Here is a 23,781-nt window from a genome sequence, read left to right on the forward strand (position 1 = left end):
TTGCAGGGAAATGGATGACATTAGAGCAGATTATGCTAAGTGAAGCTAGCCAATCCCTAAAAAACAAATGCCAAATGTCTTCTTTAATATAAGGAGAGCAACTAAGAACAGAGCAGGGAGGAAGAGCATAAGAAAAAGATTAACATTAAACAGGGACGAGAGGTGGGAGGGAAAAGGAGAGAGAAGGGAAATTGCATGGAAATGGAAGGAGACCCTCATTGTTATACAAAATTACATGTAAGTGGATGTGAGGGGAAAGGGAAAAAGAAAAATAAAAAAACAAGGGAGAGAAATGAATTACAGTAGATGGGGTAGAGATTGAAGATGGGAGGGGAGGGGAGGAGGGATAGTAGAGGATAGGAAAGGTAGCAGAATACAACAGTCACTAGTACGGCAATATGTAAAAACGTGGATGTGTAACCGATATGATTCTGCAATCTGTATACGGGGTAAAAATGGGAGTTCATAACCCACTTGAATCAAATGTATGAAATATGATATGTCAAGAGCTTTGTAATGTTTTGAACAACCAATAAAAAAAGAAAAAAGAAATAAATAAATTCAGTCCTTTGAAAATATATATATATTCCCACTTATCTGATTCAGTACATTGTAAATCTAATATAATTCACTGCCTTACATTTAATAAATATTAACTAAGATTCTTTGAATGAAATAGTCTTTATTTTATTAAGTCTGAGTAATATACTTGAAGAGGAGTACAGAAAGAATTAAGAAGTCTTCAGAAACAAAAATTACCCACTTGAGATAATAGGGGCATCCAATTTGCAGTAATTGTTGGTGCTCACCGTGGATGATGTGGCTTTATTGACTCCTGCTTTAACCTCTAGCTAAAAGGTAGAGTGTGAAGTTCAGTCACCATTGTTGGAAACATTATTGGTGCTGTCCCCCACCTTATGTTCTCCAAAACTCACTCTCTGACCCATTGCAAAGCCTCCTTTTTCCTTCCTTTCACATTTTCCTTGATTTTTAGAATTATCATTTTCTCTTAAGAAGGATAAGAAACTTAGTTTATATTAATTCATAATGAAAATAAAAGAGTTTTTTTCCGGGCTTATTGAGAATTGAACCCACAGGTACTTTACCACTGAGATACATCCCCACCCCTTTTTATTTTTTATTGTGATATAGGGTCTCCCCTAAGTTGCTGATTGTCTTGCTGTTGCTGAGGCTGGCCTTGAACTTGTGATTCTCCTGCTTCAGCCTCTGGAGTTGCTGGGATTAGATAGTGTACTTTTCTTTTTTTTTTTTCTCTAATATTTATTTATTTATTTTTAGTTTTCGGCGGACATAACATCTTTGTTTGTATGTGGTGCTGAGGATTGAACCCGGGCAGCACGCATGCCAGGCGAGCGCGCTACCACTTGAGCCACATTCCCAGCCCTAGATAGTGTACTTTCAAGAGCATACTTCCCTATCATACTTTAATTCCTTGAAAAGTCTTTTTTTTAAGGTGCTGAGGATCATACCTGGGACCTCATGCATGCTAGCAAGTGCTCAACCATTGAGCTACACCTCCCCTTCCTCTATCTTGAATGCCTTTTATTGCCATTATTTCTTCCCAGATCTAAATTTTGTCAAGATTCTATTCCTCTTTCATGTCCTAGTTAATAACAAACTCTGTAACAACTAGGGTATAAGGAGCAGCTTGTACCAGCAAAACAGGGGCTAAATGTGAATCATTGCTTCTGCCAAATGGGCTCTTGTTACAGGCCCAGCTCCATTAGCCACAGGAAGCTAGAAGCAGAGGTCAGGACTTATCCAGACAGATTATATCTGGAGGAAATCCTCAGCTTCATTTTCAATGGCTCAGATTAAAATCACCTCCAGATATTTTGAAGATTTGGAATGAGAGTAATAGAATGTTACTCTGTGCCTACTTTCTGGAACTGGTTTGAGTGGAATCTGATGGATTTTTCAGTGACTATTAATGAGCAGATCTGCATTCTTAAATATGCTTAAAACTTGGCATTTTTATGTTTTGTTTTTTTTTTCTGGTACTGAGGGTTTAATCCCCAGGCTCTCTTCAACTGTCTGTATCTCCAGTTCTTTTTTTTATTTTTATTTTGAAATAGGATCTTGTTAAATTGCCAAGGCCAGCCTTGAATTTGTGATCCTCCTGCCTCAGCCTCCTCAGTTGCTGGAATTACAGGTATGTACCACAATGTCCAGCTGGGCTGCACTCCAAAACTTTTTAGTTATTTTAGTTTTGTTTTGTTTTGTTTTGTTTTTTTGTACCAGGGGTTGAATGTAAGACCTCATGTTTACTAGGCAAGTGCTCTACCATTGAACTACTTCCCCAACCCTTTTAATTTTAATAAATAAATTAATTAATTTTTTGAGACAGGGTCTTGATAAATTGCCCAGTCTATACTCAGTTTGTTATCCTTAAAGTTCAACTTTAAAATGTTTATTGTGTGTTTTTTTTTTTCTTTCTTTCTTTCTGTAATCAATCTAGTTGTGTTTTCCTCAGTTTAGTTACCCCAAACATTCCAGATTAGATAGAACAGGCTGATTTTTCCCAATGGGCAGTTCATAACTGTTGTCTGTGTTGACTTCACATAGCACTTCCATGTACTATTAAAATTTCTCACTGTTCCACATTACCTTCAAGCCATGAGTAAACCATATGTCTTATTACGCTTTTTTAGTTTTACTCTTTACAAATTTATCTTTAAGTCTGTGTGGGTGTGTGTGCGCATATGTATGCTGCTAGGGATTGAATCCAGGGGCACTCTGCCACTAAGCTACACCCACAACCCTTTCTACATTTTTTAAGTTTTAAGACAGGATCTAGACAGTTGCCCAGGCTAGCCTTAAAATTGAAATTGTAATCCTTCTGCTTCAGCATTAAGTGTGTGAGTAAGAGAGAGAGAGAGAGAGAGAGAGAGAGAGGTTGTGTGTGTGTGTGTGTGTGTGTTTACTTTTATTTTTTATTTTGTTGTCATAATGGAGAACCCATTTGCTGTACCACTGGCCTCCTGCCTTAGCCTTCCAAATTGCTAGGATTATAGGCATGCACCGCCACTCCCAGCCAAATGTGTATATGTGTACATGTGTTGCCAAATCCCAGGTCTTTTTGTTTTTTACTTTGAGACAGGGTCTTGCTAAGCTGCTGAGACTGGCCTTAAACCTATGATCCCTCTGTTTCAGCCTCTTGCATCACTGGGATTACAGGTGTGTGCCATCATGGCTAACCAAATATATATATTTTAAGGTAATTTTTACTCTGCAGTAACATCAAATATCCAGTCACAACAAATATTCATATGTTCCTGATTCCATAACTTTTTCTTTTTTCCTTTGGTCAGGTGAATTAAATAAAATCTATAACCTTCAATTCCAGCAGCTCGTGAGGGCTGAGGCTGGAGAATTGCAAGTTCAAAGTCAGCCTCAGTAATTTAGGGAGGCTCTGAATAATTTAGCAAGACCCTGTTTCAAAATAAAATATAAAAAGGCTGGGGAATGAAGCTCGGTGATTTAGCACCCCTGAGTTTAATCCCTGGTACTCGGACAGGGCGGGGAAGAGCCTACATAATGATCCACATGTTATAATATATTGATAAATTTCTTTTTAAAAATCTACGTCACCTGTTTTTCTCTCTGGTACTATATATATATTGAAGAAAGTATATCATTTATCCTACAGAATTTCCCACATTCTAAATATTTGATTAAATCCTCATGATATCATCTGATTATGTTCCTTTATACCCTGTATTTCCTCTAATATGGTAGTTAGATCTAGAGGCTTGAATGGATTCAGATTCACATTTTGGGCAAGCATTCTCTATAAATGGTGGTGAAAATTTGTATACTGAGGCATACATTTATTTTTGGTTAGCTCTTTTTTGTGCTGTCAGCAGTTATTGATATTGTCTAGATCCATTATTACATTACGAGTTGCAAATTGAAGGTGTTCTAAAGAAAGCTTCTTGCATTAACTCTTTGGTTACTGAGAATATACAGACAGGATGCTTATTTGTTTCTTTCCCTTATTTATTAGTTTTCAAAATAAAGAATTGGGAATCCAGGTGCCTGTGTCCCAGCTACTCAATAGTCTGAGGCAGAATGCTCACTTGAGTCCAGGATTTTGAGACTAGCTAGCCTGGGCAATGTGACAAGACCCCCACCTCAAAAAAAAAAAAAAAAAAAAGGCAGCAGCAGCTGGTGGCACAATCTGTAATCCCAGCTACTCAGGCTAAGGCAGGAGGTGGCAAGTTCCAGGCTAGCCTCAGCAATTTAATGAGACCCTGTCTCAAAATAAAAAGGACTGAGGATGTAGGTCAATGGTAAAGCACCCTTAGGTTCAGTCCCCACATACACAGAGCTGGGATCCTAGTAGTCCAGATTTTTAAAAAATTATTATTATTATTATCATTATCATTATTATTATTATTATTATTATTTTATTTTTGTGGTGGTGGGTTAAACCCAGGGCCTCAGAAGGAAAGCATTCTACCACCTGACTTTTAATTTTAATTTTATTTTATCTCCTCAGCCCTTTTATTTAATTATTTTTAAATATTTTTTTTAGTTGTAGATGGACTCAATACCTTTCTTTCTTTCTTTTTTTCTTTCTTTCTTTCTTTTATGTGGTGCTGAGAATCAAACCCAGTGCCTCACACATGCTAGGCAAGCGCTCTACTACTTAGCCCCAGCCCCACCCCCACCTCCAGCCCTTTTGTTTTTATTTTGGAATAGGGTCTTACTGAGTTGCCCACACAGGCCTGGAACTTCTCCTGATTGAGCCTCTGGAGTAACTAGAATTTCAGGTATACACCACTGTGCCTCACTCGGACTCTAGAATTCTTGAAAGAAGACTACTAACAAGTTCTTTTTTTAAAATGAGTATCATTATGAATTCATACTTGTGTTTCAATTCATGTTAAGTTTTTAAATTTTTTTTTTGGTCCATTCTCTGGCCAATATAAATAAACCTCTTCAAATTGACTTCTGAATCCCTTTGACACTAATCCAAGATGGCAAGATATATCAGGTACCCAGTGCACATTTTCTATCCCAGATCCGAAGTCAGCCTTTTCTAGTAAAAGTTGATTCCTTTTAGTGGTAAATGATATTAGGAGACCATACTTCTGTCACCAGAGTTATTCATTGTTAATTGGATTGATTGTTGCTTTGGGGCCTTTTCAAGTGGACAGAACTCATATGTAATTTTTTAAGAAAAAATACAGGAGGTTATTGATATTTCCAATTTAAAATTTAAGATAATAGGAATTTTCCTTGGTTTCTTTGATTGTTATATATCTCTTTAACTCTAACCAAAAAAATCTTGATTTTTTTTTCTTTTCAGCAATAATTATAATTACTTCTTTGCCTTATCCCAGGTTTTTCAACTTAAACACTATTGTATTTCAGGCAGAATAATTCTTTTTTTTTTTATGCAGTATCTTTATTTTGTTTATTCATTTTTATGTGGTGCTGAGGATCGAACCCAGCGCCTCACGTGTGCGAGGCAAGCGCTCTGCCACTGAGCCACAACCCCAGCCCCCAAGAATAATTCTTTCTTGTGGGGGCAATAGTATTCTTATTCCTTAGTTGTGACAATCAAAAATATCTCTAGCTACTGACTGCCATCTATCCTCTGAGAGTCTCCTAGTGGAGACCATCTCCTTTATCCTTGTACTATAGTTTCATAAAAACAACCATGGGCTGGAGCTGTAGCTCAGAGGCAGAGCGCTTGCCTTGGACGTGAGAGGTACTGGGTTTGATCCTCAGCACCACATTAAAAAAATACACAAATAAAATAAAGGCATGCTGTCCATCTACAAAACAAAACAAAACAAAAAACACATAATATTACTAATAATTTGAATGCTGGAAGCTCTGTTTTCCCCTAGGGTTCTTCATACTAGCACATAAAAAATTACTCTTTTCAGCTGGGCGTGGTGGCACATGCCTGTAATCCCAGTGACTTAGGAGACTGAGGCAGCAGGATTACAAATTCTAGGTCAGCCTTAGCAATTAGTGAGACCTTGACTCAAAATAAAAAACTAGTTAGACTCTGACTCAAAATTTAAAAAGGGATGGAATGTAGCTCAGTGGTACAGTACCTCTGAATTCGATCCTTCGTACCATTAGAAAAAAAAAATGTGAGTAGATAGATATATATGTATACACGTATGTATATATGTGTGTAAGTATATATATGTGTGTGTATATAAGTATATATGTATGTGTGTGTATATATATATATATATATATATATTTATATATGATTTTTTTCAAATGACACATACTAAAGACTTTATTCAGGGGTTGGGAGATGGCTATCTTGATAGTTATATACAAAGCTAGTATTTATTATTGCTTTTTTTATACATGAAAAATGACAATTCTGAGTTTGGTCACTTGTTTCTAAGACCCTTTTAATGCAACTTAAGACTTACCTGGTAATTTATATATTGAAATATATTGATGCATACATAATAATGATTTGTTTAAAATACTAAATTGGGAACTTTTGCTTTTGTTTTTTTACTTTTATAGTAACACAAAGAGAATGAAAGAAGTAGATAATCTTGAAAGTATAAAAGAGAAGTGGTAAGTTAATTAAAATTATGAATTTCTTTGTTAATACTTTTGTTATTATTATTCTCTATTTGTATTACATGTCACTGGCAAAGATAATAAAGTAAGTTTTAAGTATGTATATTTTCTTTAGTAAATATCTAATGGTAATTATCTAATCATAAAATATATATATAATAGTAAATATCTTATAGTAATATATATATATATATATATATAATATATATATATCCCCAGTTCTGGGCATGGAACCCAGAGCCTACACATACTAGGCAAGCTTTCTACCACTGAGCAATACCTGCAGCCACAGGCAAAAACAATAATAGTAGTTTTTAAATGGTAGTATAAAAATACTATATTTTGAAGTAGTTTTTTAAACCATATCTTCACTGAACAGATTGTAATGAAATTACTAAATCTTTTATTTTGTTTTTAGTTTTTTTTTTTTTTTTAGTTGTTGATGGACCTTTACTTATTTTATTTCTTTATATGCAGTGATGAGGATCGAACCCAGTGCCTTACACATGCTACACAAGCACTCTACCCTTGACCCACAACCCCAACCCTAAATCTTTCATTAATTGAAACAGGTGTTGAATTTCTCTCTATTCACACATTACCTCTCAGAAGTGAAAAGTTTAACTACCTCATTAGCCTCTTATACTATCTTGGAGACATAGTAGAAATATGATGGTTTTGGAGTCTGATAAACATAGGTTTAAATCCTATCTTTGCCTTCTATTTCTTTTTTGACCTATGGACAACTTAGGTAGATTCATTTTTTTTTTTTTTTTTTTTAAAGAGAGAGTGAGAGAGGAGGAGAGAGAGAGAGAGAATTTTAATATTTATTTTTTAGTTCTCGGCGGACACAACATCTTTGTTGGTATGTGGTGCTGAGGATCGAACCCGGGCCGCACGCATGCCAGACGAGCACGCTGCCGCTTGAGCCACATCCCCAGCCCTTAGGTAGATTCATTGGGTTTCGATATCATGTCTATAAAATGGGAATGTAAATATCTACCTATCTAAATGGTTTTCATGAGAATGACATAAAGAATACAATATACTTAGCAAAGTATTAGCATGTATTGGCCCTCAGTAAATGGTAAGTGCAAAGTTTATGGCTCTTATCAATATAGGATGTTTTATTCTCACTTATCTAAAGTTAAATATTTATTTTTGTCTTATCATTGTTTTAAAAACTTGGCAAGGTAAATTTCATTTATTTACAATACATTTTAAGAAGTCAGAACTGGCCAGGCATGTTGGAGCACACCTGTAATCCCAAAAAATCAGGAGACTGAGGCAGAAGGATCACAAATTCAAGACTAACCTCAGCTACTTAGCAAGATCCTGTCTAAAAATGAAAAGAGGGCCAGGGATGTGACTTAGTGATTAGTGATTGAGCAATCCCTGGTACCAAAAAAAAAAAAAAGATAGATACCCCACACCAAAGAAATATTTGTATCCCCCCCATTTGGGCATTTATTGGTTTATATAAATTTGATTATTTATTATATAATTGTGAGATTGTGTCTGAGAACAAGACCACTCTCAGGTTTCATTTTTGTTTTTTAGGAGGAGTCACAGGATTTAGTATGTAGTCTTCATAGTCTTATTTATGGCTATAATTTATTGCAATGAAGCGTTACAAGGTGCTAAAATACGTGGGACATAGCCTAGGGCAAATCATATACAAGCTTCCAAGAGTTCTCTGATAGTGGAGTCACAGGATGCACTTAATTCCCCTAGTAATAAGTTGTGATAACACATATGAAGTGTTGTCTACCATGCAGGTTTATTGGAGATGAGCCTAGGGTTGCTTTGTGCTGCTGTTTTTTTTGTTGTTGTTGTTATTTATTTATTTATAAGATGTGGGTCTCTTTATTTTGTCCAGGCTGGTCTTAAACTTGTGGTCCTCCTGCCTCAGCCTCCCAAGTATAAGGGGCTAAAGGTGTGGACCACTGCACCTGGCACATTTGTAATCTTTTTTTGTGACAAATTGATTTGTTTAAATTTTTCAATTGACTTGTTTAAATGTTACAAATTGATTTGTTTAAACTGTGCAGAGTGGCAGATGCTTGGCAATCCCAGCAACTAAAAAACTGAGGCAAGAGAATTGCAAGTTCCAGATCACCTTGTGCAATTTATCAAGACCCTGTCTCAAAATAAAAAGGGCTGCAGTATCACAATGAAAGAATGAATGCCTGTACCACAATAAATGAATAAATGAATGAATTAATTTTTTTGAGAGAGAGAGAATTTTTTTTTAATATTTATTTTTTAGTTTTCGGTGGACACAACATCTTTATTTTATTTTTATGTGGTGCTGAGGATTGAACCCAGGGCCCAGCGCGTGCCAGGCGAGCACGTTACCACTTGAGCCACATCCCCAGCCCAATGAATATTTTGTTAAAAACAACAGTTGGTAAAAGTTAAAGACTGATTTCTTAAAAAAAAAACAAAACTGTTCAACAGTTCAAAGACAATAGTGAAACTCTATATTCATTGTATGTGCTACCAAAGTGTACATAGATGCAAATCCTTCACTTATTTGGACAACAGCTGACACTCTTATTTATAGAGAACCAGGTAGAATTAGAAAGTGAGCAAAAGAGGGGAAACATGGACAGAATGAAAAGACAAACTACAGAATGGGAAGAATTTGCAAACCATGTATCTGATAAAGGGTTAACTTTCTCCTACAACTCAAAAGCAAAAAAAAGCAAAAACCTAATAATCTGATTTTAAAATGGGCTAAGGACTTCCAAAGAAGACATACAAATGGCCAATGATTACATAAAGATATCCAATGTCTTTGTTGTTGTTGATTTGTTTTTGTGCTGGGGATTGAACCCAGGGGTGCTTTACCATTGAGTTTCCAGCCCTTCTTATTTTTTATTTGAAGATAGGCCCTAAGTTGCTTAGGGCCTCACTAAGTTGGTGAGGCTGGCCTTGAATTTGAGATCCTCTTGCCTCAGCCTCCCATGTCACTGGGATTACAGACATGCACCACCACATCAAGAAAAGATGTCCAGTGTCACTAGTTATCAGGGAAATGCAAGTAGAGGAAGTCTCCTCTATTCCTAGGCCATGGAGCTTTTATCCTGAATGGGTTTTGGATGTTGTCAGTGCTTTTTCCTTCATATGTTGGCTTTAATCATATTATTTTTCTTCTTTAGCCTATTAAAGGACAGATTACATTAGTTGATTTTCAGATATTGAATCAGACTTGCATAAACTACAATAAATCCTACCTGGTTGTGGAATATAATCCTTTTAACACATTGTTGGATTAGATTTGTTAATTTTGGGGGGGTGGGTACTAGGGATTGAATTCAGGGACACTTAACCACTGAGCCACATTTCCAGCCCTATTTTGTATTTTATTTAGAGACGGGTCTCACTGACTTGCTTAGCACCTTTCTTTTGCTGAGGCTGGCTTTGAACTTGTGATCCTCCTACGTCAGCCTCCCAAGTCCCTGAGATTACAGTGCCCAGCTAATTAGTTAATGTTTTGTGGAGGGATTTTACATCTATGATCATGAAAGACATTTTCTGATATTTTCTTTTCTCATAAATATCTTTGTGTGATTTTAGTATGAGGGTAATGCCATTCTCATAGTTTTCTGTTTGCTTCTGTTTTAATTGTTTAGTAGAATTAATCAGTGAACGCATACAAGCCCCGCGTGCTTCTGTTTTAGAAAATTATGAATTATTGATTCTATTTCATTAATATACAAGTTTATTCAGATTTTCTGTTATTCCTTAAGTGAATTTCAATAGATTCTACCTTTCAAGGAATTAGTCATTTTATCTAAGTTAAATTTTTTTGTGGGGTAGAGTTGTTCATAATGCCTTTCCTACCCTTTTTTTTTTTCTGTCCCCTTATAGTTTCTTTTTTTTTTCTTTTTTCTTTTTTTTTTTTTTAGAAAGAGTGAGAGACAGTGAGAGAGAGGGAGGGAGAGAGAGAATTTTTAATATTTATTTTTTAGTATTTGGTGGACACAACATCTTTATTTGTATGTGGTGCTGAGGATCGAACCTGGGCCACACGCATGCCAGGCGAGCGCGCTACCGCTTGAGCCACATCCCCAGCCCCCCTTATAGTTTCTTACATGTGAAACTCATTGTCACCTGTTCAGTGAAGCCAGAACTCTGATTTTTTAAGCTGTCTCTTATTATATTCATTTTGTATTATATCTGTTCCTATATCTCCACTCACTCAACTCTGAACCTCTTATAAACTATTTCTTATTCATTTGAATTCACAAGATAAAGTTTATTTTTTTAAATTTTTTTTTAAAGAGAGAGGTGAGAGAGAGAGAGAGAGAATTTTTTTTTTTTAATATTTATTTTCTAGTTCTCGGCGGACACAACATCTTTGTTTGTATGTGGTGCTGAGGATCGAACCCGGGCCGCTCGAATGCCAGGCGAGCGCGCTACCGCTTGAGCCACATCCCCAGCCCACAAGATAAAGTTTAATAGATAATATAAAGGAATAAAACTTAAGGTACTCTACCTGCTCAGCTTTAGGGGCTTTGTGTTTGTTAATTAGTTATTAAGCACCAACTGCTTTCTGAACAAAAGAAGCAGATATCAGAAAGTACAAAGTGATTATAACGATATAATATTTGTAAGCTTTCTGTGTGCCAATACGTGTACAGGACTTACCTATAGACCATCTACAGACTTTTATATGTATTTGCATTTAATTTTCACAACCACTTTGTGAGATAGGTGGTAGGGTCTACATCTTAGTGACATTTTATATTAACTTAGAAGGGGACCTGAACCACAGACTTGGAGGTAGCATCTCAGTTCAACATCCCGTAATTAGAAGAACTTCTGTATATTTTTAGAGCTCTGGTAATGAGTAGTGCTTTCTTTCTTTCTTTGCTTAGGGTTTCTGAAACAGGATCCAACAATCAACCTCTTAGTGATAATCAACAAACAAATTGTGAATATTTTGTGAATAGCCTTTTTGAGGAAGCCCAGAAGGTTGGTGCCAAATGCTTGTCCCCTACTGAACAGAAGAAAGAGGTAAATGTCTATTACTTTTTAATCTTCTGGTATTTCTCAAAATAGGGATCTTTTAGAGGATCCCTGTTTTCCTAATAGTAAAGGTATTATTTACCACCTACACTGTGTTGATCTTTCATAGATGTTGCAGAAGTAATGATGGGTAAAATTATGCAAATCTTAGCAGGATTCAAGGCAGTGACAGCAAATTGAAGTAGAAATTATTGTATTCTTATAAAGAAAAAACACTGGTTTCAATTAATACCCTTGATGAAACAGTAAAACTTTTAAATTTTATTTTGAAACGGAGTCTCTCTAAGTTGCCCTGTCTGGCCTAGAATTGTGATCCTCCTACCTCAACCTCTCAAGTAGCTGAGATTACATGCGTTTACTACCACACCCAGCAAATCAAAGATTTATTAATCCCAAACATTGAATATATATCATTAATATTCTGTTTGACAAAATGTGAAATAAACATAAAGCAATTCTGTGTGTGTGTTTGTGTGTTTTTTTGGTTTTTTTTTTTTTTTTTTTTTTTTTTTTTGTGGTGCTGGAGTTAGAGGGCCCTCACTCAGGCTAGACAAGCACATTACCACTGAGCTACAGACATCCCCAGCCCCACAGAAAGCATTTCTGCAGTATACAGAAATATCATATGGAAAAGTGCAGTTGTTTGAGGTACAGATTGAACTATCTGCTTTTTCATGGCATATAATTTTTGTCTGAAAGAATGATTTATGCATAGACTACAGTTATTCAAATGTGGGATTTTGGCAGATATTTTCTCATAATAAATAAAGAGAGCCTGGCACTTGAAGGAATTCAACTTTTAGTATTTGTGTGCAAATGGTAAAATTTTACTTAACCAACTTTTGTAGTAAAAATAAGAATTTTGGAACATTTCAATCATGTACTTGGCAACTTCTCAACATTTACAGAATTTCCTGATGAGATCGTGTTGTTTTAATGTCTATAGCTTTATCATATAATGAACTTAAGGAATCAGTATTTTCCAGATGACCAGTGTATAGAACATTATAGAATCATGCATGAGTTAAAAAGTGAAAGTGTCACATATATTAAAGGATTTTAATGTAACAAGCATATGAAAAAAAAAAAACACTAAAAAGTTTCAGGTTTCACATTCAAATTCTCAACTAAATTTTGAGATATTACCACTTATTAAATTTTGATGACATGTCAAAAGAGTATCCTGGAAAAGTTATTAAAATAACTGCTTTGAGGGCTGAGGCTATGGCCTAGCCTGTGTGAGATACTGGGTTCCATCCTTAGTACCACATAAAAAAATAAATAAAAATATGATGTTCATCTACAACTACAAAAAAATTTTTTAACATAATAGCTGCTTTGATTAACTACATATCTATATTACAAGGTGGTTAGGATTTTTTTGTTTGTTTGTTTTTCAGTTGTTTTGTGATACTTGGAATTGAACTTGGGGATACTCTACAGCTGAGCCACATCCCAAGTCCTCTTTTTTTTCTTTTTGAGACAGGGTCTCACAGGCGGGCCTCAAACTTGAGATTCTTCTACATCAGCCTCCTGAGTCACTGGGATTATAAGCATATGCTACTGCACCTGGCTGATTTAAAAATACATATATATTTTTCAATCAAAATAACACTTTGTGGGCTAGGGTTGTGGCTCAGTGGTAGAGTGCTTGCCTAGCATGTGTGAGACACTGGGTTCGATTCTCAGCACCACATACAAATAAATGAATAAAATAAAGATCTATCAACCTCTAAAAAATATTTTTAAAAAGAAAAAAAAATAACACTTCACAGCTAACTAAAAGCAGTAACAATTATGAGAATTCAGCTCACTTTTTGAAGTCTGATATTAAAAGTATTTGTGGGGCTGGGGATGTGGCTCAAGCGGTAGCGCGCTCGTCTGGCATGCGTGCGGCCCGGGTTCGATCCTCAGCACCACATACAAACAAAGATGTTGTGTCCGCCGAGAACTAAGGAAAAAATAAATAAATGTTAAAATTCTCTCTCTCTCTGTCCCCCTCTCTCTCTCACTCTCTCTTAAAAAAAAAAAAAAAAAAAAGTATTTGTGAAAGAAAACCTTGATTATGATTCACTTTTTAAATTGATTTAAAATTTTATCAAAGTTGGAAAAAAAGTTGTAAAAATTTTAAATCTAAGGGTTCTGATAGGCTTATATAAAAAAATAGCAGACCTGTTCCTCCTTGACCATTATGTCCACTTCCAGGAGACAGCTACTTACAATTCTTGGCTATTTCTTTTGGTAGGAGCTTTATGTTTCTAATTATATACTAATAATGATAGTTGTTGATTTTTTTCAGATTGTCAAACTATGTGCGTTGACTTTTTATTATAGAAAATAATGATTTAGTAGGCTGGGGAAAAGTTCAGTGGTAGTGTGCTTGGATACCATATAGGAAACTCTTGGTTCAATCCACAAAAATAGAAAAAAAAAAAAAAAAGAAAGAAAAGAAAAGAAATGAGGATTTAGCTCTCATTATCTGCCTTCTCCCTCTTCCTGAACCACTTTGTCTCATTAGTCTATCATAGTTAATTTGGGATTAAATCAGTTATCACTGTTATGTCTTTTATGACTTTGAGTATATTTCTCTTCCATGTTGCTTTTAAATTTTTCATTGAAATTAATAAGAATTTACCTCAAGAAATTCTTGAGGTAGATTTATGATAAAGTGTATATGTGGAGGCAGGCTTGATGTCATGCACCTGTAATCCAACAACTGGAGAACTGAGGCAGGAGGATCACAAATTTCAGGCCACCCTTAGCAACTTAGCAAGACCATATTTCAAAATAAAAAATGAGAAGGGCTGGGGACATAGCTCAGTGGGAATGCCCCTGGGATCAGTCCCCAGTATTGGGGGGCTCACCGGGTTGTGGGGGAGTGGTGGCATGTCAGGGGTTGGGATTATTTAATTCAGGCAGAGCACTTGACTAGCGCCCAAGACCCTGGGTTTGGTCCTTGGCCTGAGGGGTTGAGGGAGGGGTGGCAGATGAGGGGGAAACAAGGCAAAAGTGTGTGTGAAAAAAGAGAACCTGAGGAATGCATGAGTTAAAACCCTGTAAGCCTGAATTTTCCTCTTTTCTGCGTTCATACTTGATTGACAGACTGGCATTCCAACACCTGAGCCTTTGTATGCAGCATTTGGCTCCCTGCAAGCTTTTGGAGTCTTCCCTTTAACCTGGTGTTCTTATGGGCCGTGATGTGGGTCCTTTTCCACTCATTCAATCCAGAAATGTGCCTTACCATTCTGGGACATTTTCTCTTTGCTCTTTTGTTCCTCTGTTACCTGTTCTGTCTGTAAATGTTCCAACTTAGACTTCTTGGACTGAGCCTCTTCATTTCTTATTTTTTCTGTTTTCACTTTTATTGTTTTATTTTAATGTTTTTTTTTAAGAGTCTTTTTTTTTAAAGAGAGAGTGAGAGAGGAGAGAGAGAGAGAGAGAGAGAGAGAGAGAGAATTTTTAATATTTATTTTATTTAGTTCTCGGCGGACACAACATCTTCGTTTGTATGTGGTGCTGAGGATCGAACCCGGGCCGCACGCATGCCAGGCGAGCGCGCTACCGCTTGAGCCACATCCCCAGCCCTTATTTTAATGTTTTATGAACCTTAAATTCAATTCTTTTACTTCATTTCTGTTGTATTCAGTTTTCAAGACCTCTCTTGTTCCTGGAATTTTTCCTTCCCACTCCCTTTCTGAATAATCATCTTATGTGATCATATTAATGATCATTTTGGGGATTTTGTTTTGAAATTTCTTCTCTTCAGTGTCTTTTTTATGGGCTCTTTTCTATTTGTTCTCAGTCTTATGTGAGTACATGAAAGCAGAGACTTGGTGGTTTGGTTGTCAGGCATTAAAGAAGAGTAAAGTACAGTGACCTAAGAGGACGGGCTGTGGGGCTGGGAGTGTTCCTCACCGTGGAACTCAGACTAACATGCACAGGGAGCTGGGTTCAATCCCTAGTACCCTTCAACCTCTTGAAAAGGAAAGAATATGGCTTCTGGGCATAGCCTCTTTGGGTTCATGTCCCAGCTCCACACCTTACCAGCTGTTTAGCACTGGATAATTTAATTAATATTCTATGTTTCTGGTTCTCTGTCCATAAAAATAGGATAATAATATCTACTTTATATAGATGTTGGGAGGAATAAATAAGGTTACATAGGGAGAGTGCCTCTTAACAGTGTCTGGTACACATTGAATACGTATACAGTGTTCTCTATGTGTATGTATATACATACGACTGTGTGTGGGCATGTACCTGCACACCATATATACTAACAATACTCTAATTTCTTAGTATTCAGTAAATCATTGGCAGAAGATTGGTCCCAGGACCCCTTGAGGATGCTTAAGTTCCTATTTTCAGTTTTCTTTCTTTTTTTAAACATGGGGTCTCACTATGTTATCCAGGGTCTTCTCAAACCCCTGAGATCATGTGGTCCTTCTGCCTCAGCTTCTTGAGTTCTGGGACTATAGGTGCATGCTTCCCACACCCAGTTTGAATCCCATGGGATTCAAATCGCATACAATTTGCTCACTTCTTCCCCTATACTTCAAATTATCTCTAGATACACCTAATACTATTAAATGGTTGTTGTGTGATATATTGTGTAAGGAATAATGACAAAAATGTACATGTTTATTATAAATTTTCTTCCTGTTTGATCTGTGGGTGCTTGAATGCATGTGTGTGGAACCCATAGATACAGAAGGCCAACTGTTTATGCTATTATTATTTTCCCCCAGCACCTTAATGAGTGTCTTTTACATATTACACACTCATTAAACATATATTGAATGTATAATAAGTTGAATAAATGTAAATGAGGTTGGTCTTTTAATATTGTCTATTTTTTCAGTCTTGTGTTCAGCCTGAAGCATCCATGCATTCTGCTGTATTTTTAAACCTTTCTATATTTCTGTAGTGACTTACCTTGCTTCTTTGACTAAATGAGTAAATAAATATTGTTCTTATAAGCAGAAAACACTAAGAGATGAAATATTGATAAAAATAGTCTAACAATAGTATTTTATATATGAAGGAATAGTGATTAATTGGTCATTGCTTTTTGTCTCTCTCTCTCTCTCTTTTTTTTTTTTAGAGAGAGAGAGAGAGAGAGAGAGAGAGAGAGAGAGAGATTTTTAATATTTATTTATTTAATTTTAGTTTTTGGTGGACACAACATCTTTGTTTGTATGTGGTGCTGAGGATCGAACCCGGGCCGCACCCATGCCAGGCGAGCGCGCTACCGCTTGAGCCACATCCCCAGCCCCAATGCTTTTTGTCTCTTTAAGAGTACAATTAGAAAATGAGATACAGTGGTGCATGCCTGTAATCCCAGTGACTTGGGAGGCTAAGCCAGGAGAATTGCAAATTCAATACCAGTCTCAGCAATTTAGCATGGACCTCAGCAACTTAACGAGACCCTGTCTCAAAAAGAGCTTGGGACGTGGCTCAGTGGTTTAGCAACCCTGGGTTAATCCTCAGTAACAAAAAAAAATCCATAAAATTTTTTAAAAGATGGGCATGATGGTGCACACCTATAATTCCAGCAGCCAACTTAGAGTGGCTGTAAGCAAGTTAACGAAACCCTGTCACAAAATAAAAAAAAAAAATTATAAAAGGGCTGGGGATGTAGCTCAGTAGTAAAGCATTCTAAAAGCATTTATTTTAAATTATATTATGAAAAATAATTTGTATCATATGAATTATGTATAGACATAATTTTTTATATTTTACATTTGGAGTTCTTAATATATAAAATGTATAATGATAAAAATTTTCAAAGATGGGCTGGGGATGTGGCTCAAGCGGTAGCGTGCTCGCCTGGCATGCGTGCGGCCCGGGTTCGATCCTCAGCACCACATACAAACAAAGATGTTGTGTCCGCCAATAACTAAAAAATAAATATTAAAAAAATTCTCTCTCTCTCTCTCTTTCTCTCTCTCCCTCTCTCACTCTCTTTAAAAAAAAAAAGAATTAAAAAAATTTTTCAAAGAAAAATTTAAATTACTATTACATTTTATTAACATAATACATTTTTCTTCTTATTGCTTTGCAGGTAGATGTAAGTATAAAATTATGGAAAAATGGATTCACAGTCAATGATGATTTTAGAAGTTATTCTGATGGTGCAAGTCAGCAGTTTCTGAACTCTATCAAAAAAGGGTAAGCAGTCTTTGTAAATAGAAGGATATTTTAGGCAACATTAAAGGATTCTGTGGAAGAATCCTTTTTAATGTTGATCATACACCACTATACATTCATAGATACTTTTGTGAATTAGCATTTTTTATAAGACAAGTTTTCTTAAGAAAGCCACACTATAATTTTTAAAAATGTTAGAGACTTAAATTCTCATCAACCTCTTATTTGTTATTTGATACTTACGTTTAGTTGTCTTTAGAGTCTATGAAATTGTGCTTTATAATGTATTTGTGATTCTAAGTGTTATTTAACAACCCAGAAGTAACTATTAACATTTTTGTTGAATTTCGTTGTCATTTTCATGTATAGATTTATACATAATATGCATGTTTATTTTCTGAACATCGTTGTGAAATATTTTAATATACCTACATATTATTTTATCACAACAATGACCCTTATTTATTTTATTTATTTATATGTGTATGTATAGGTATGCACACACACAGATATATACATACGTGTATACAGACTTAATTGTTCTTAGAAATTTAGGCTAATTTTACTACTATAAAAATATCTATGAGGACATGCATGAGACCCTGTGTTCAATTCCTATCAAACACATATTTTATAATTTGTCCTTTGTGAAAACCTCCCCAGGGATATTAATTGCTTATATATTAAGTATGTGCCATAACACTGTTAACATTCAAAAGGGATTTAAAAAAATTTTTTTTAGTTGTAGATGGACACAATATCTTTATTTTATCTGTTTATTTTTATATGTATTTGAGTTGGATGCAGATGCACAGACCTGGACCTGTAATACTAACTAGTTGGAAGGCTGAGGCAGGAGGATTGCAAGTTCAAGGCCAGCCTGGGCAACCCTATCTCAAAATAAAATAAGGTGGGGATGTTAGCTCAGTGGTAGAGCACCCCTAGGTTTAACCCCCAGTATTGCAAAATAGTAAAACATAATAATAAATAAATAAAAACACCTTTGACTATTCTAGAATTTAAGTATTTTTAAATAACGGCTTTGTTGAGAGGTTACCATAATTCATACCTTTAAAGTGTATAATTCAGTATTTTTAATATATTTACAGTTGTGCAACAGTTGTCACTTAGAATATGTTCATTATCACAAAAAGAAACTTTTTTTTATTTTTTTTATTTTTATTTTTTTAGTTCTCGGCGGACACAACATCTTTGTTGGTATGTGGTGCTGAGGATCGAACCCGGGCCGCACGCATGCCAGGCGAGCGCGCTACCGCTGAGCCACATCCCCAGCCCCAACTTTTTTTTTTTAAGAGAGAGTGATAGAGGGAGAGAGAATTTTTCAAAATATTTATTTATTTATTTTTAATTATTGGCGGACACAACATCTTTGTTGGTATGTGGTGCTGAGGATCGAACCCGAGCCGCACGCATGCCAGACGAGCGCGCTAACGCTTGAGCCACATCCCCAGCCCCAAAAAAGAAACTTGATACTAGAAGTCACTCTCCATTTCCCCTTCCCTATAGCCCTTCATAACCAGTTATCTGCTTTCCATCCCTATGGATTGTCCTATTCTAGATATTGCATATAAATGGAATCACATGGTGTGTGGCCTTTTGTGTCTGGTTTCATGAATTCTAGGCAGGCACTCTATCATTTTATTGGTTCTTTTTGGTTATACATGACAGTCGAATTCATCTTAACATAATTATAAAACCATGGAATATATCTCCCTCCCCCCACCTCCTCCTCCCTTTCCTCTTCTGATCTTTCTGCCATTTACCCATAGTTTTTTTTTTTTTTAATTAGTTTCTTGTGGATGTACACAATGTGAGATTCACTGTGGTATATTCATATATGTATATGGGAAAGTTCTGTCAGATTCATTCCACTGTCTCTCCTTGGAAATGTTAATTCTATGTTTAACTTAACAAAAAACTTCCAAGCTGGATTCCAAAGTGGCTGCCCCATTTAACAGCACTGTATAAGGTTTGCAGTTTTTCAATATCCCCACTAACCTTTGTCAGTGTCTGCTTTTTAAAATTATAGCCATCCTAGTGGATGTAGAGTGGTATGTCATTCCAGTTTTGATTTGCATTTCCCTATTGATCAGTAATATTGAATGGCTTTCATGTGTTTATTGGCTGCATATCTTCATTGGAAAAATGCGTGGTCAAATTCTGTCTTTTTTTTTTTTTTTTTTTTTGCCTATTTTAAAACTGGATTATTTGCCTTTTTACTGAGTTGCCAGCATTCTCCATATGTCTGTGTGTTGCTGGGCATCAAACCCAGGGCCTTTTAAGCTACATCTCAGCCCTGGAAGAGTTCTTTATATATTCTAGATTCAATTCCCTTATTAGATTCATGATTACAAATATCTTCTCCCATTCGTTGAGTTGATGTTCAACCCAAATGGAAAAACAATTAAATTATATGGAATAATAAATATAGAGAAAATCTAGGAGAGTCTATACCAAGGTTTGCAAACTGACAGACATTCACATCTTAATTTTACACATTTACATTTTTAATTCACATATTTTTAGAAAAAAATTCAATAAAAAATTTAAAACTTTTATATATGTGTGAAAGTATATTTCATAAAAGTACACAAGAGCCTAGTGGGCTGGCACACTCCTTAATCCCAGCAATTTAGGAGGCTAAGGCAGGAGGATCACAAGTTTGAGACCAGCCTCAGCAACTCAGTGAGGCCCTATCTCAAAATTTAAAAAAGGACAGGGTGTGTGGCTCAGGAGCCAAGCACCCCTGGGTTAAATCCCCAGTACCCAAATAAATAAATAAATGTACACAAGTAAAATATATTAAGTGAATTTATGTTATTTGTTAGAAAAAATCAGTTATTTTATAGTTTTTCCTTTGTGGAAACCGCCTCAGGGAAATTAATTACTTATATATTAAGTATGTGTCATAACATTGTTAACATCAAAAAAGATATTTGTGTTTTTTTACCAGACATTGTTCCTGGGATCAGAATATAATTATGAATAAAACAGATGTCGTCCCTGCTGTCCTATAGCTTATGTGGTTCAAAAGAGAGGCATTTGGGGGGGGCTGGGGTTGTGGCTCAGCAGTAGAGCGCTCGCCTAGCATGTATGAGACACTGAGTTCAACCCTCAGCACAACATAAAAATAAAATAAAGGTATTGTGTTCAACTAAAACTAAAAAACAAAATATAAAAAAAAAAAAGATAGAGGCATTTGGTATGTTAGACAAAGCCCAGACTTTGGTTCAAGTCCTGTTACTTAAATACATTTAGTTATTTAATTATAGAGATATATTATGCTTCTTTGTTATACATATTGTCCAATTATTTTTTAATATTTATTTTTGAATTGTAGTTGGACACAATACCTTTATTTTATTTTATTTATTTATTTTTATGTGGTGCTGAGGATCGAACCCAGGGCCTCTCACATGCTTGCTAGGCGAGCATTGTATCCCTGAGCCACAACCCCAGCCCTGTCCAATTCTTTTACATAAAATATTTTGGCATAAAAACAGAATGTTTTTCAGAGAAAGAAAAGGCATTAGAAGCTTTATCATTTTGTTTTCTTGCCTTCCAAGGGAGTTACCTTCAGAATTACAAGGAATTTTTGATAAAGAAGAGGTGGATGTTAAAGTTGAAGATAAGAAAAGTGAACTTTGTGTGTCTACAAAGCCTGTGTTCCAACCCTTCTCAGGACAGGGTCACAGACTGGGAAGGTAAGTGTGTCTATTATCTGCCTTTGCCATAAGCAGAGGCTTAACTAATATTGATTTTGACATTATTTTACACATGTAGACACATGTATATAACTTACCATTTCTCCTACTAGAAATGAGTTTTTTATGTGAGTTTTTATGGAGATTCCTAAGTCACATTTACTTTAGTGATATTAAAATAGGCTGGCACTAATCACAGAGACTTTTCCTGGTTTTATCAGGTCAGAAGAGCCTGGCCTATTTAGGACAAAATTGTATAAATCATTTACTCTCCCTTTTACCACCAAACTTTGCCATTAGTGCTACAGAGTACCTATGCTAACTTTTCAATATTACAGTTCTATTTTTTCCCCAGTACTGAAAAAGAAAATTTAAAGAAAAGAAAGCTAGGCACAATAGCACTCACCTATAATCCCAGCTACTCAGGAGACTAAGGCAAGGGAATCAGAAGTTCAAGGGCAGCTTGGGCAATTTAGCAAGACCCTGCCCTGTCTCACAATAAAAAGGGTTGGGGATATAACTTAGTGGTGGAGTGCACCTGTGTTCAATCCATGGTGCTGCCCAAAAAAAGAAAAAAGAAAAAGTCTGATAACGTTAATATTGACATCAAAGCCTTTAATTATTTCAGTTTTCCATTTTTATCATATCTAACTATGCCTTATGATGGAATTACTACAGTTAGATATGGGATCACTTTGGTTTTTATGAATTCTCATATTTTAATTATCAAGATTGGTAAAATGCACTCTGGGCGCACTGGCTCACGCCTATAATCCCAGCAGTTTGGGAGGCTGAGTAAAGAGGATCGTGAGTTCAAAGCCAGCCCCAGCAATTTAGTGAATGCTATCTCAGAATAAAAAATAAAAAGGGCTGGAAATGTAGCTTACTGGTAAAGCACCCCTGGGGTCAGTCCTACCAAACAAAACAAAAATGGTAAAGTGCATACATATTCATTCATACATAGAAAAATACCTAGATGTGTCTTTCAAAATTCTCTGTTTCCTTTTCCTTTATAACCCAAGAACTATATCTATAGAGAACTTGTAATTTCTTTTACAAATTTATCCTAGGCAGTAGGTAAAGCTAAAGTCTATAGATACATCAACCCTGTAAAATTACTATACTGTAAAGCACTATTCAAATAATACTAGCAGCAGTTTATTTATATAGCACTCTTTAAGCTTACGTATTAATTAAGTATTCATAATTTCATTAGATTCTTAGAATCATTATATATTATGGACATAATTAGTATATGTTTATGTTGTTATTAGGGAAATAGTTAATGACTTATAGTTAAAGTCTAAAAGTAAAGTTTTTATAGTAATGGAAAAACTTGTGTCTGACTTTGTTGTTTGGATTTTCTTAGTGCCACACCAAAAATTGTTTCTAAAGCAAAGAGTATTGAAGTTGAAAATAAAAATAATTTGTCTACTGTTTCACTGAACAACTTGGAGCCCATCACTAATATACAGATCTGGTTAGCCAATGGGAAAAGGATTGTCCAGAAATTCAATACATCTCATAGGTGAGTCTTCCGGGTCAGTATTTGCCTGATTTTTTTTTTTTTTTCCAAATTTAAATTTCATTTCTTTTAAGATTAGTCAACAGTAATTTTTAAGAACTAATGAAGGTGTTTTTTTGTTGTTGTTGTTGTTGTTTTTGTAGTTGGACACAGTATTTTATTTTATTTACTTATTTTTATGTGGTATTGAGGATCAATCCCAGGGCCTTGCACGTGCTAGGCAGGCACTCTACTGCTGAGCCACAATCCCAGCCCCCTAATGAATGATTTTAATGAATAGTCTTCCAAATTTAATATGTCAAGACAAAGGAAACTGTTGGACATTAATGAAATACTTTTAATTTGTTTTAAGAATTTTCATGCTGGTCATTTGATTAGTTTCCTGTTTTAAAGGAATTATTTTTAATGTGTTTTAAAATCAGTCATAAGCATCATTTGCAAACCAGGAATGGTAGCATATACCTAAAGTCCCAGCTACTCTGGGGCCAAGACAGAGGATCACTTGAGCCCAGGAATTTAAGAGTAGCCTGGGAAGCATAGTGGATCCCATCTCAAAAAAAGAAAGAAAACAATAAGCATTATGTATATATTTTCCTGTTAATTGTAGTAAAAGAATGCAAATAAAAAAGTATTGAAAGAAATTAAAGTCAATATAAATTTCACCACTTAAAGATAACCAGTATTATTAGATCAAGTAATTCTTATTTAGTCTTATCTCTCTTAACAGAAGTTTCCTGAGGCAGAGACAGGAGG

The 23,781-nt window shown here is 35.4% G+C and overlaps 1 protein-coding gene across 2 annotated transcripts in view; it reads left to right on the forward strand.

Annotated features, from left to right (window-relative positions):
* Ubxn2a (UBX domain protein 2A) overlaps positions 1-23,781 on the forward strand; it is a 35,661-nt gene that overhangs the window by 7,492 nt on the left and 4,388 nt on the right. Inside the window, exons 2-7 of one of the 2 annotated variants that reach the window (XM_077792148.1) lie at positions 2,097-2,173; positions 6,532-6,585; positions 11,478-11,616; positions 17,693-17,799; positions 21,366-21,503; positions 22,873-23,031. In XM_077792148.1, the coding sequence (XP_077648274.1) occupies positions 6,545-6,585; positions 11,478-11,616; positions 17,693-17,799; positions 21,366-21,503; positions 22,873-23,031 (584 nt within the window). In that variant the 5' untranslated portion in view covers positions 2,097-2,173; positions 6,532-6,544. The remainder of the gene's footprint in view (positions 1-2,096; positions 2,174-6,531; positions 6,586-11,477; positions 11,617-17,692; positions 17,800-21,365; positions 21,504-22,872; positions 23,032-23,781) is intronic. The other variant, XM_026400235.2, reaches the window with a different exon arrangement.

Source organism: Urocitellus parryii, chromosome 12, assembly GCF_045843805.1.
Source record: "Urocitellus parryii isolate mUroPar1 chromosome 12, mUroPar1.hap1, whole genome shotgun sequence".
NCBI lineage: Eukaryota > Metazoa > Chordata > Mammalia > Rodentia > Sciuridae > Urocitellus > Urocitellus parryii.